We start from the raw sequence: 13,160 nt of genomic DNA on the forward strand, positions 1-13,160 counted from the left end.
GATGAGAAGAGTTGAGAAAAGCGTGGGGGTGGTAGAATTTAAAAGGTACACACAAAGTTGAGGCTGTGGAGTTGGCAGCAGTGGGAATAGCAGGGCAGGAGGGAGGGAGGGGTGGTGGGAGGAGGAGGGGTCACCTATGAGTGGGGCCTCCGCTGAGAAGTCATGCACCTCGTGTGCTCCGCCCGCATCGACTTGTTCTTCAGGAAGCAAAGTTTCGTAAGGTTGCCATCAAGGAAGAAGGAATACTTTTAACATTTCTGTGGTTAGGATAAAAACTAGGTTAAAAGAATTTCTGGGACCCAGGAGTAGTGTCTTCAAAAACGAGAACCCTTGCAGGAACAGAGCATCAGAAACTGCACAGGGAGCCGCAAGCAGGCCTGCTCGAGGCAACGAGGGCGCTGGCCCCGGGACGGATGCTGGAGCATCCTCAGGACAAAGTGGATGGAGAGTCTGTAGTACCAGCTGGGACATGTCACAGGCAAAACCCTGGCACCAGAGACAGGGTCCCAGTGAGATCTCGGCCCCTGAAGGGCACGATGGACCCACCACGGGGTCTGAGGACACAGGAGCAAGCAGGGCCGGGATGCAAGATTCCCAGAGACCTGGAGTAAGGCTGTGGCTGACGGGGGATGAGCAGACAGCTGACCCTCCCAGCAAGTAGAACATGGCTTCCATTTTAGAAGGTCCTGAACGCTTGAAGGAGCCTCCAGGAACTACACATAAAGCTGTGCTGTCAACAGAAAACGAGACTTCAGAGTGGCGCTGGGCACTGAGCTGAAGCACGGAGCACATTGTGCAAACGGGCACCGTCGGTCTACTCACCTCCCCACGAGAAGAACCTTGCTTTGCTGATATTTACCCAATTTCTTTAGATATTTGGGAAAAGATTCTTCAACTCTGCCAGAAGGTGATGGGAGCGGGAGTCCTCCCAGGCATAGCTGGAAACCTGATGGAAGTGCTGAGGCCGCCTTATCTAGGAACACATGTAAGTCTAGTAAGCACAGTTAAAAACATCATGATTCTGCCTCTTGGAACCTTAAGTCTCTCTCCTTACATGGTCGTAACTGAAATATTTAAATTTTTAATGTTTTAAATGTAGCACTTCTCATTTCAAAGCTTCTGCCAGTGTATGTGACAACGGGCCCCAGGGAACAGGCCGCCGGGGGCTTTACTGCATTGCTGTGAAGCTGAGGGAGTGCTGGTGACTCTGCTGTTGAGACTGTCCTTTCCTATTACAATAGGACAGGATGGCCCTAGGCTCAGGGCCAAAAGATAAAGTCAGACTCTGTGCCTTTTTTCTTTCCATGGTGTTCACATCAAACAACCCATTCTTTGGAATTTGTCTACATTGTTCCTGGGCATTTGAAGTGGGACAGTTGTAGTGTTTGTGTCCGAGCCTAATAAAAAACGCACTAGTATCATAGAAGCCATGAATTACTGCATAGCTATGGTTTCCTGGAAGAGTTGGCTTCCGTTATTATTCTTTTAATTGAGACAAGAACTTACTCTGTCACCCAGGTTGGAGTGCAGTGGTACAATCTCAGCTCCTTGCAGCCTTGACTTCCCAGGCTCAAGTGATCCTCCTGCCTCAGCCTCCCAAGTAGCTGGGACTACAGGTGCGCACAACCTCACCTGGCTAATGTTTTGATTTTTTGTAGAGATGGGTCTTACTATGTTGCCTAGGCTGGTCTTGAACTCCTGTTCAAGTGAGGCTCCCGCCTTGGCCTCCCGAAGGCTGTTTTTCAGATTACTATTAAATACATACCTTAATGATGAAAAAAGAATGGGGTAGAGACCTTAGAGGGAAAAGATTAAAGCAGCAATGTGGGAAGAAAGCCAGGAAAGGGTTCTGCTCCACAAGCAGGGGCTGGAGAGAATTTCAGAGACAGCGGCTGCCACCGCCACCAGGGACAGGAAACCCTAATGGCCAGATGATCATCTACTGCATCGGACACCACATCAGACTAAGTGTGTTTGTTTCTGTTTGGTGACTAGGACAGAGGGCAGTGCGGCCTCCATGTGACATGGGGCCAGAGAAGGAGGATAGGAGAAGCTGAGGAGAGACTTGAGACAAGGCGGTTTTGAAATGGGAAATGTTTGAGCCATCTACATGCAAAACACCTCAGCTGCTGCCAGCTCCCTCCGCCTAGCCCAGGGCACCCCTTGCTCCTCCTGGGACTCGTACGGAGCCCACTCAGCCTCAGCGTACACACGCTGGTGCCCACAGGCGGGCCGCCTCTTCTGGGCAGCGTGTCACCTCTGTGCACAGTGGGAACTCAGCACCGTCCGGCAGCAGCTTCCTGCTGACCCACGCGAGCTAAACCTGCGCCACTCACCCTTGCTTTTCTCTCATCTCACCTCCTGCCACTCTGTCCCAGCCACACCTGCCTTTCAGTTACTGGCAGCATCAGCCTCTTTCAGATCTCAAGGCTCCTGTACGAGTTGTCCCCTCTGCCAGGCAAGCCTCTGCCACGCTCCCAGCTCCTCTTCATCCTTCAGGTCTTGCTTAAATGCTGCCTCCTTAGAATGCCCCCACGGGACTCCCAGCCCACCCCCCATCTAAAAAAGTCACCTGTTTTTGTCCGTGCCCCTCACTAGAAGGCAAGCTCCATGGGGGACTAGGAATGCTGGCTATTTTAGTGTTAGCGAAGTCCCAGTTAAAAATCTGTCCTAGAAACTAAAGGGGATTCTGAGCAGTTTTTTTCTTAACCCCTTTATATTTAATACGTTAAATAATTCAATAAGATAGAAAGAAAGTCTACCACATAGAATAAAGTCTGAAAAGCTGCCTCAAAAAAAAAAACAAAAAACAAAAAACAAAAAAAACAGCAACATAACCAAGACTAAATTTACCAATTAAACAAAAACAGGCTTTGAACAAGGCACCAACGATATTCTAAATTTGGTAAACACCCTAAAAAGATACAGAAGTTCCCTTCTTTATTCAGTCGAAGGGAAGGAAAAAGTATCATAATTAGAATGAATTATGAATTTACATCTAAACTTATTTGAAAATCTAAGAAAACCAAGTTGATCGCATCAACACTCTAATTGTGAAAGATCTTCAGACAATCCTCAATTTAAGAGCTCAAATTTGAATATGAGGAGTTAACAGAGAAGCTCTAGGCAGCTCTTATAGATGTAAAATATTTTATTTGTAAATGGTGATCTTCTAAATCTGTGTCCACAAATTCCAAAACCCATAACACTCTGTATACTTCAAAAAATTCAATTTTTGCCAACATTAGATACTATTATACAGAACAGAAAACAACAAAAACCCGGTAGGACAAATACTGGTAGGATGTCAGGATATTGTACAAGAGAAGAAAAATATTCAGGAAACAAATTTCATACAGCTATTTATCAAGAGAAAAATATATACAATTGATTTATTCTGTAAGATAAAAATACATCATGCCATATACAAGTTCAGAACTGCATCACTGAATATACCAACAGTTTACAGTCCACTTGAATTGTGCACACAAAACTTCATTTTATACTTAGCCTGTGAAGTGTCAGTACCAGAATTTTAAGTACAAAATAAAAAGCTAACCTGGTTCAAAATGCTGATTAAGTTTCTACAAGCAAACACAAAACAGTGTTTTTTTTATTAAAGAAATGTAAACAAACAGTTCATACAAACACATTTTAAAATTACATCTTCCAAAAACCCTATTGCCAGAGTCCTGCAGCTGTAAGCATAATCACATCTCTTTTTTTTTTTTAACTTTTTCAAATTTTTGTGTTAAATAGAAGGCTAAAGGGTTAGATTTAAGTTTCTGCTACATGATCCTATTATGTTTACATGATTCTCTGTGGCTGAAACAAAGTTCTAATCAAAACTACTTTTGCTGAAGAAAAAATTCAGCCTCCATTTGGGTGTATTTTTAAGCAGTTATTCACAGTTATCACAAATTGTAAGCACAAAAAAACCTGACTGAAGAAGTAGGGATGCAACAATATAATATGAAAAAATTAGTTTAAATTACCAAAACAGCTATAAAAGTTGTAGTCGTAGCATACGCCCCGCTCTGTCAGAAGTAAGGTGTATAAAACCATTGAGTACTAATAGACTGCAGTTTCCAAAAAACCCCCAACACTCTAGGTTGAAATTTTGGTTATTACATAATTATAATGGCATATTTTATAACACAAAATTATATTGTAACATCCCTATGAACATTTTATAAGCCCCCGAGCTGCTGCAGAGCCTGGTAGCATTTGGTCAATAACTATTTTTATACTGTATTTTTTCTCAAAATATTTACATATCTGTACAAAGTAACAGGGTTTGTTAGTTCTGCAGGTAACAGCAGCAGCTTGGCTTTCTTCTAACTTTATTTAAAAATAGCTTCATTCACTTATTCAATAATAAATACAAAAGTTTCTCTTATTTTACAGAAATCAAAAACTACAATAAACTGACTCATGGAATCAAGTATTTAAATGTATTTAGTGCAAGTTATTATCCCTTAGCTCTATCCCTAAGGAAGTCATTTCAGTACATTCCTTGTTCAGTGGTGTCTACTTTATTTAAAAACATTTTGAAGTTAGAGGGCCTGCCCCTTTTTAATAAGGCCGTGGCCAGCACTCTCTGTCCCCTTCGCTGGTGATTTCAGTCTTACATTCATAGGAAGGCCCCTGCCTGGGGCAGGGCAGCCATCGGCTCTTTGCCCCAGTAAAAGTTTCTCCTTAGTGAGACTAGAAAACCAAAACAATGAAACCCACCCACAAGGGAAAAACAAAACAAAAAACAAAAAACAAACAAAAAAAGAAAGAAAAGGAAAAGAAAAAAAACCAAAAGTGCTGGACCATTCTGTGATTCCGTTTAACCTCGGCCACTTCAGGAACGCTGCTTCTGTCAGCTTCCTCCTGGCGCTGCTTTAACCTAAAGGACTGAGGAAATCAGAACTCCCAGAAGCTTTTTCAAAAAGTCATAAAACAGAAAACAAAAATCTCTTTCTGTCTGCAAAATTCCAATGGTGTGTTGAATCGCCTCTTCCTAGGGACAAGCCGCCCGCTGAGCTAGCAAGGAATGCATTTCAGTTCATCCACTTCCGGCAGTTCACAGCTCCACAGTGACAGGGAATCTTGTGCTGGTCATCTTCAAAGTCAAACTTATAGTCATAGCAGAGCTGCCCACGGCAAAGACACAGGGTAAGAAAGGACAGCAAGGAAGGCAATAGCGTTTCTGCCTCCATCTCCCTTGCATTTTAAAACCAGCAAACGAAACAGACGTAAATTAAGGAAGACCTGATTTATTGAGGTTCCATGGGACCCTGGGGGAACCCTGAAAAGAGGCACTGTGCTTGCACAGAGGAAATGAGGGAGGCAGTATTTTTAAACAGCCAGATCTGAGAACGGGGAGCCTGACCGGAGAAAGCTGTATTTCTGTGACTTCTCATAATGCTGTCCCGCAAGTGGATGGAGGGACTGGAAGGGCAACTGCTTTCCTAGCCCTCTCCCTAAAACCCTCCCTAAAAGCCTTTCACCTCCCCTGATTTACTGAATGGGGCATGCAGTTCTGGGTGAGATGAACTGCCAGCTAACACTGTTTTCCCTCTTTCATTTTTCCTCACTCAAGACTGAAAGGATGTCTTTCTATTTAGAGGTCACCAAATTAACATCTCAGACCAATCAAGGTAGGTGGGAGTCTGCGTGAGTCCCATGGTACAAGCCTCACTGCGTGGCCCCTGCAACCCCCACCACCCCAGAGAGAGCCGATGCTGCAAAATGAAGGGGAGGCCCAGGAATTTCTAGGTCTCTTCTGAGTGAAATGATTCTAGATGCTAGCTGGAAAGACCTTCTACACAGAAAGGAAGGAAACCAGTGTTTACTGAGCAGCTGTTCTTGGCAATGATTCCACTGCTTTCTTTCAGGTATCTGCTGAGTCCTTACAAGAGCCTGGTAAGGAAGTCATTTTCTCTATCTTGCAGAAGATAAACTAGGGGCTCATATTAAACTATTTACTCAAGAATACTCAAGTAGGAAGGAGGCAGGTGGCCCTGGGCTGAGTCTCTTCTGACCACCATGGTAGCCATTGGTTACTGGCACCGTGCCAGGGCTCCCACACACTGTCTTATTTACACGTTACTTTGAGATGTATAACGGGCCTTGGGTCTAGTCGGATCCTTATTCTTGACTAAGAAAGGAGATTCCACAAAGACCCAAAATACAGATAGAATCCCACGAATCCCATGGCTATGTTCACGAAGGGAGAGGAGCACCAACAAAGTCAAGTCACTCAGGTGCCTCACTCCCCAAATGCGGGACGTTTCCTACAGAAACCAAGCCTGCTGCTCAGTGACAGCTTTCCAGGCAATGCCAATTCCAGAACCAAGGTACCTGAATCACAGTGGGAAAGACCAAGGTGGGAAGCAAATGCAGCAATTAAGGCCAAAAATAATCCCAACGGGTGAGACGCCGGACCAGAGTCACCTCTGAGAGCACGGAGACAAATAGCAAGCTTGGCGCTCGGCATTTTGAAGACAACAACCCACACCTGAACTGCTGAAGAATGTGGCGATGTGGGCACTTGGTTAAGCACGCACTGATCGCCAGCGTGAGCACACAATCCTCAGCAGCACGGCGGCCCAGATTTGCCGCCCACAGCCCAACAGTGCCATCCCAGGAGCCACGGCCCCTTGGAGAAGGACAGGGATGCTCTTCAGAGGGGACACTGCCAAACTGGGTCCAGGTTAAGGGGATAAAGAAGGATCCTATGGCACATAGAAATGATACCACCTGGGTGCCATGGGGACGCTGAACCCGTGGCACAGAAGGGAAGGGAGAGGTGACAGCAAATGCTCACAGAGCTGCCATGTGGAGGAAGGTGAACTGGAGTGCCTGAAGGGTGAGATACTGCAGGGTGGGAACATCTGGCCTATTATGGACAGAGTTTTTATCACAACAAAGAATCGGGAAACAAGTGAGTAAGTGACCTGTGTGAGGAGGGAACTATTCGCCCAGGATCTGAACAACATGGCAGATGCAATCTCTCACACTCTTACCTCTTCTCCTTTCTGGATTCTCCGATTGGAGCTGATGATAATTTTGTGTCCTCTCTCAAAAGTCACCACTTCAGCCACACAATTAGGTGCACACGAATGGTTGATATACCTGCAAGCCACCATGTCAGAAAACTGTATTGTGAAACAACTAGAAGCAGCTTTAAAAACTTCCCATTTATTGATAAAGCAGTTTTTGCTAATTAAATTTCTATTTGCCCATTGTTAGAAGCACAAATATAACATTTAAATAAAAATTCTCAACTCATTTGCTCTGAATGTTTAGTCACCGCCAGGCTGCCATGAGAGCCTTTCCCTTGGCTTCAGTGTTCTCGCCACCAGCACTGGCCCCACGAGCAAAAGCACTCCCCGTCAGGTTCCTCGCTGTCTCACCTTGCAGGCCCTCCTGTGAGTGTCGCGTCAATCACGTGGTCGTTATCCATGCGGAACATGTACACACCACGGTTCTGAGGGAAAAGTCAGTCAGTAAGTCATCAATGTTGACCTGAAACTCCCCTGTGTTCCTATCCACACCAGGAGGACTCAGTCGAAACTGAACGGAACGGCAGCCTGATCATCCTTACTGTGGATATTCTATTAGGCACAGATGACATTTACATGGCACGAATGGAAAGCATGGAATCAGTAGGTTGTGTGTGAAGCCAGGCTCATTAATTTACAGTTGTCTATCAAAGTAAACTGTAACACCAATTGAAAGAGATAAAACTGCTAAAAATACACTAATATACAGATATGGCTTTTGTTTAAAGCTGAATGCAGCATGACAGATTTCATTCTGCCTTCCAGGGTGTCTGGCTGGCACGGAGAAAGGGAGAGGATGATGGTGCTGTGTATACAATCGTGGGGACCCGACACCTACCTGAGACTCATAAAGCTTCTCTTTCCTGTTTGCTACTTCGTTTCGAATGATAGTCCCGATGTACTCGATGACCATGGTGTGCTTCTCAATGTCTCTAGCAGCATACAGGCCCAGCCCCTAAACAAAAGTGTGTACATGCTTCCAATTTATGTGACAACAAGTCTTCTTTCTGTTTTTCATACAAAGGTTTCACCCTTGGGTCTTATTAGAAGCCATACTTAAGTTTCACTTGACCTCAAATCATTTTTGAATATGCTATTTTCTGAAATTTAAAAAATTGGACATTTTTACTACTTAAAACTATGCCATCACTAGCTTATTCCTACGTCTTTTTTAGCACTAAATTCTTAGGGTCTATGTATAAAGTAGTACTGTGGCTTGGCTGTCTTATGTATTAGGCTATCTACCCTTCCAGATGAGATAGCTGAGTTCCCAACTAAATAAGCTTATTGACTTGTGGTGTTTATTTTACCCCAATACTATTTCAAAAAAGACATAATAAATTCAATAACATAGAAATCAGGCTAACTATAACCAATCACTGATACTGTAAACAGGGTTCAGACTTGGCTCTGAGTTTCCCAGCAGCCAGGGCAAAGAGCAGACACAGGAAACGTCACTCTGCTGTAAATATCAGGAATGTTGGAAACAAATGAAGCTCTTGGGGAAGGTAAATTTTTCACTAATACAAAATTCTGAGGCTGGGAAAGAAGTTTGAACGGGCTGAAATGGAAGCAGCTCTCACTGCACAGCTTGTACTCCCGTGCTGGTGGCCTGCCAGGTGCACTATTCAGGTTGGTAGCACAACTTGTAGAGAAACATACTAACAAAATATGGGTCTTTGCCATAAATAGTTGTATTTTCTTGTCCCAATTTTGGGTTTTTGCACTTAATTCTGACTAGAAGGCAACTGAATGCAAAAGTACTAGACTAGATGCAACTGAATCAGAAGTACTAGACTAGAATGCAATTCTAGAATTGAACTGAATTCTAGAATGCAGAAATCAACTGCATTCTAGTCGGAATTACTAGGAGGACCATGTGCTGCCCCAGCTGCGTCCTCATGAAGCACATCCGGGAGCACATGGTGGGAAGGGCCATGTGAGAGACTTTAGTATGTGAACTGATTTATCCTCTGAACAAGCATCTTTGATTATCTGTTCTACTCCAGATACAACTCACAAGTGAATGAACCAGAACACACAAAAAGTATGTATGGAGATCAATATAGTGTGGTTTAAGAATAAACAAGATCAGTGGAAATGAAGAGATTCCAAATGGGCCAGGCGTGGTGGCTCATGCCTATAATCCCACCACTTTGGGAAGCCAACGCAGGCAGATCCCTTGAGGTCAGGAGTTCAAGACCAGCCTGGCCAACATGGTGAAACCCCGTCTCTACTAAAAATACAAAAACTAGCTGGGCGTGGTGGCGTGTGCCTGTAATCCCAGCTACTAGGGAGGCTGAGCCAAGAGAATTGCTTGAGCCCCAGAGGCAGAGGTTGCAGTGAGCTGAGATCATGCCACTGCACTCCAGCCTGGGCAACAGAGCGAGACTCCGGAGGCTGAGGCATGAGAATCGCTTTAATCTGGGAGCCAAGATGGCACCACTGCACTCCAGTCTGGGTGACAGAGTGAGACTCCATCTCAGAAAAGAGAAATAGATCCCTGCATGTATGAAAATCTAACGTACAGTAGTAACTGGTATTAAAATTCAGTTTATAGTCAAGATTTCGTGGGGTTAGAAGAAAAAGGCCAGGTGTGGTGGCTCACACCTGTAATACCAGCACTTTGGGAGGCAGAGGTGGGCGGGTCACAAGGTCAGGAGTTTGAGGACCAGCCTGGCCAATACGGTGAAACCCCATCTCTACTTAAAAAAAAAAAAAAAATTAGCCGGGCATGGTAGTACACACCTGTAGTCCCAGTTACTTGGGAGGCTGAGGCAGAAGAATTGCTTGAACCTGGGAGGCAGAGGTTGCAGTGAGCCGAGATCGTGCCACTGCACTCCAGCCTGGGTGACAGAAGAAGACTCTGTCTCAAAAAAAAAAAAAAATTTCATGCCAGCCACGGGGGCTCATGCCTGTAATCCCAGCACTTTGGGAGGCCGAGGCAGGTGAATTGCTTGAGTTCAGAAGTTCAAGACCAGCCTGGACAACATGGCAAAACCTCATCTCTAAAAAAATATTTTTAAAAATTAGCCAAGTATTGTGGCATGTGCCTGTAGCCCTGGCTACTCAGGAGGCTGAGGTAAGAGGATCGCTTGAGCCCAGGAGATCGAAGCTGCAGTGAGCTGAGATTGTGCCACCGCACTCCAGCCTGGGCGACACAGTGAGACCCTGTCTCAAAGAAGAAGAAAGAAAATCAGTTAAAAATGAGTGGGTTACTTCTAAATGGCCCTTCAACAACTGGTTATCCAATGGAAGAAAGCGAAATTGTATTTTAAAAATGTTATGCAAGAAAACCTCTAGAATCCGTATATAATCTAGGGTCTTGACCAAGACTAGATGCAACAGAAAATTATGTATGTTTGTTTATATAAACAGTAACTTTTACAAGAAAAAAGATGTCACACTTGCTGGTAGGCAAAGGATATTTTGTAGGGGAAAATTCTGAATAGTGTAAACTGCTAAAAATTGAAAAATGGACAAAGGATATGAATACGCAATTCCTATGAAAGCAAATCCAAATGGCTGACATGAAAAGCTGCCTATTCAATTAAGGTAACATCAGTCTATATTTATCAGACCAACTAAACAAAAAAATAGTAACACCAGCTACAAATGGGAAACAAGAAAACAGTCTCACATGCTGCAGGAAGAAGTGTGCAGTAAGAGACTTTTTAGAAAACTGGCAATATCTATTTAAATGAAAAGTACACACGCTTTTACAGAGAAACCTCACGTTTGGGAATATACCCCGTAGGAGTGAAACTATTAATTCATTGTGATATTTGTACAAGATATAGCAACACTGTTTGTTATGAGAAAAATTATAAATCAAATAAACACTCATCAGTAATGCAATGGTTTAACTGCAGTTTATCAACACTATGGAACATCAGGTAACCATTCAAAAGAATGAAATGAAGCTACCTCAGTTGATCGAGAGGGACCTCTGATTATTACAGAGAAAAGGAAGACGGAGAAAAATAAATATAACATGATTCCATTTTTATATATGTACATAAAAGTGTATATAGTTCTAAGATATTAGCACAGAAAAACAGGATACATATTAGATCATCCACGGGATACCCAGGGAGGTGGACAGATGGGAGGGTGGCAGGATGAAATGAGTAAAGAGACAGAAACCAGAGCTCTCAAAAATGCTTCAGGTTAAAGGTGACAGGTTGAACACAGTTAAGATACCCACTAAAATCACAGTAAAAGCACACTCCTCGAGAACACGAATGGGTATAAGAGTGAATGGACTATTTAAAATGAAAAGTAATTGACTTAGCAAGGGAAAGCTAGAACTGGAAGGAGTAGAGGCAAAGCACTAATTCACCCACAGAATCTGAGAGAGGCTCAACAGAGAGGGGCAACAGCAGAGAAAACACAGATACTCCACTCATAATGTAAAAACAAAATATCAAACAAGATCAAGAGCAGAAAGGGCTCGTAGCTCATCTCTAAAAATAGACAAGAAAGATTAGCAGATAAAGTAGAGGAAGTCTCAGAAAGAACAGAGAGACAAGGAAACAAAAAACAGAAGGGGAGAAAGGATATAAGACAGAAATTACTCTCTGACATGCATGAGAATCATCCAGGAGGCCCCACCTCCAGAGCTGGGTTCAGTGAGGCTGGGCTGGGGCCCCCGAACCTGCACATCCTAACAAGCTCCCAGGTGACACTGCTGCTTCTAGTCTCAGGTCCACACTTTGAGATCCTGAATCTCAGGGGTTTTAGTGCAAACACAGAGGAAACAGAGGGGCAGAACTTGCAAAAGAATGAATACAAAACACATTTCTCAGACGGAAGGTCACGATGCTCCAGGTTGAAAGGGCTCATCAAGGGAGGAAAGCAATCAACAAAAAGACCTTCACTGAGGTGTAGTTCTGTGAAATGTCCAAATATCAATAAAGAGAAGATCCTACAAACTTCTAGTGAGGAGTAAAAGGGTTCCAACAAAGGAACAAGAATCTGAATGAGGATAGACAAAGGAATGCTGATCCAATTTATATGGTAAAGATACTTTGCTGGCTGCTGAGAAGGAACTGGATGGGAGGAGACAGCCAGGCCTGCAGTGGTATAGGCAAGTGATATGTGGCTCAAGATAGGGCTGGTAAACCTAAGAGTGGATCTGAGAGAATTTTTAGGAGAAAACAGAACTCGATGATGCTTTAGGTTTAATCTGGCAGTACTGAGGCCAATGTACACAAACGGTAACATCACTCAGCAAGGAGCCTGTAGGATGGCGGGGTTTAGGAGCTGGACAAGTTTGACAAAGTAAGAGCTTTGTAATTCCATTCTGAGACATCCAAGGAGAAAAATGCTGAACAGGCATTTGGATATTTGGGTCTGCAGCTCAGGAAGTATGGACTATAGGTGTAAACTTAAATGCTTAGCCTATACACGGCCTTACTTGTAAGATAGTCCACAGTCTACCAAAAAACGTGCACTTGATTTCATGAAACGGTAGCTTCCAAAAGATAAGGTAACTTCCAAAATTGGTGTACTTTTGGAAAATATTTTCATTTGTATTTCTCTCAAGTGCTTGAAACAGCTCTACTGAGCACTCCACAATCCAGTGTGTGCAAATTACAATGCTACCTGCCTCCCAGGAGCTCTCAACAAGATGCAAAGATGTGGATTCCACTGGTCTGCTTTCCATTTGGGGAAGCCAATCACCAAGTTCCAAGACTACATATTAAATCCCTAGTGTTACCAAGGGACAGGATTTGATACGATTTTGAAAACATGTTTCTGTCCCTGCAGCTATGTGAAATCATTTTCACATACTGGACATCAATAGCTTCAGATTCCTAGACTCCACCCTGTCTCTCCACTTCCTGTACACAAAGTATTTCTTCACCTGAATCCGAGACCGTGCCAGATACACATTGGATTTCCATTCAGTTTTCATCTTCCGGTACTGCGATGACTTGGAGTGAACAAACTGTTTACTATAAGGTGCGTTCAGTTCTCCAGTGACTGTGCTCTGAAATGACTTTGAGGTGCTGGTGCTGTTTAAGGTGTGAGGCCTGCAGACAATGGCATATCAACAGGAAAAAAATACAAGGAAAACTGAAGATACCTCTGAGTAATGCC

The 13,160-nt window shown here is 43.7% G+C and overlaps 1 protein-coding gene across 6 annotated transcripts in view; it reads right to left on the bottom strand.

The window, feature by feature from the left end:
• Positions 1 to 3,133: 3,133 nt before the first annotated feature.
• The window catches only part of KMT2C (lysine methyltransferase 2C), a 301,574-nt gene continuing 291,547 nt past the window's right edge, over positions 3,134 to 13,160 (bottom strand). For all 6 annotated transcript variants that reach the window (XM_063606427.1, XM_034965307.3, XM_034965305.3 and 3 more), the window contains 5 exons: positions 12,925 to 13,093; positions 7,894 to 8,010; positions 7,407 to 7,480; positions 7,017 to 7,125; positions 3,134 to 5,141 (listed from right to left, as the gene is read on the bottom strand). In XM_063606427.1, the coding sequence (XP_063462497.1) occupies positions 5,049 to 5,141; positions 7,017 to 7,125; positions 7,407 to 7,480; positions 7,894 to 8,010; positions 12,925 to 13,093 (562 nt within the window). In that variant the 3' untranslated portion in view covers positions 3,134 to 5,048. The remainder of the gene's footprint in view (positions 5,142 to 7,016; positions 7,126 to 7,406; positions 7,481 to 7,893; positions 8,011 to 12,924; positions 13,094 to 13,160) is intronic.

This window comes from Pan paniscus, chromosome 6 (genome assembly GCF_029289425.2).
Source record: "Pan paniscus chromosome 6, NHGRI_mPanPan1-v2.0_pri, whole genome shotgun sequence".
In the NCBI taxonomy this organism is placed as follows: domain Eukaryota; kingdom Metazoa; phylum Chordata; class Mammalia; order Primates; family Hominidae; genus Pan; species Pan paniscus.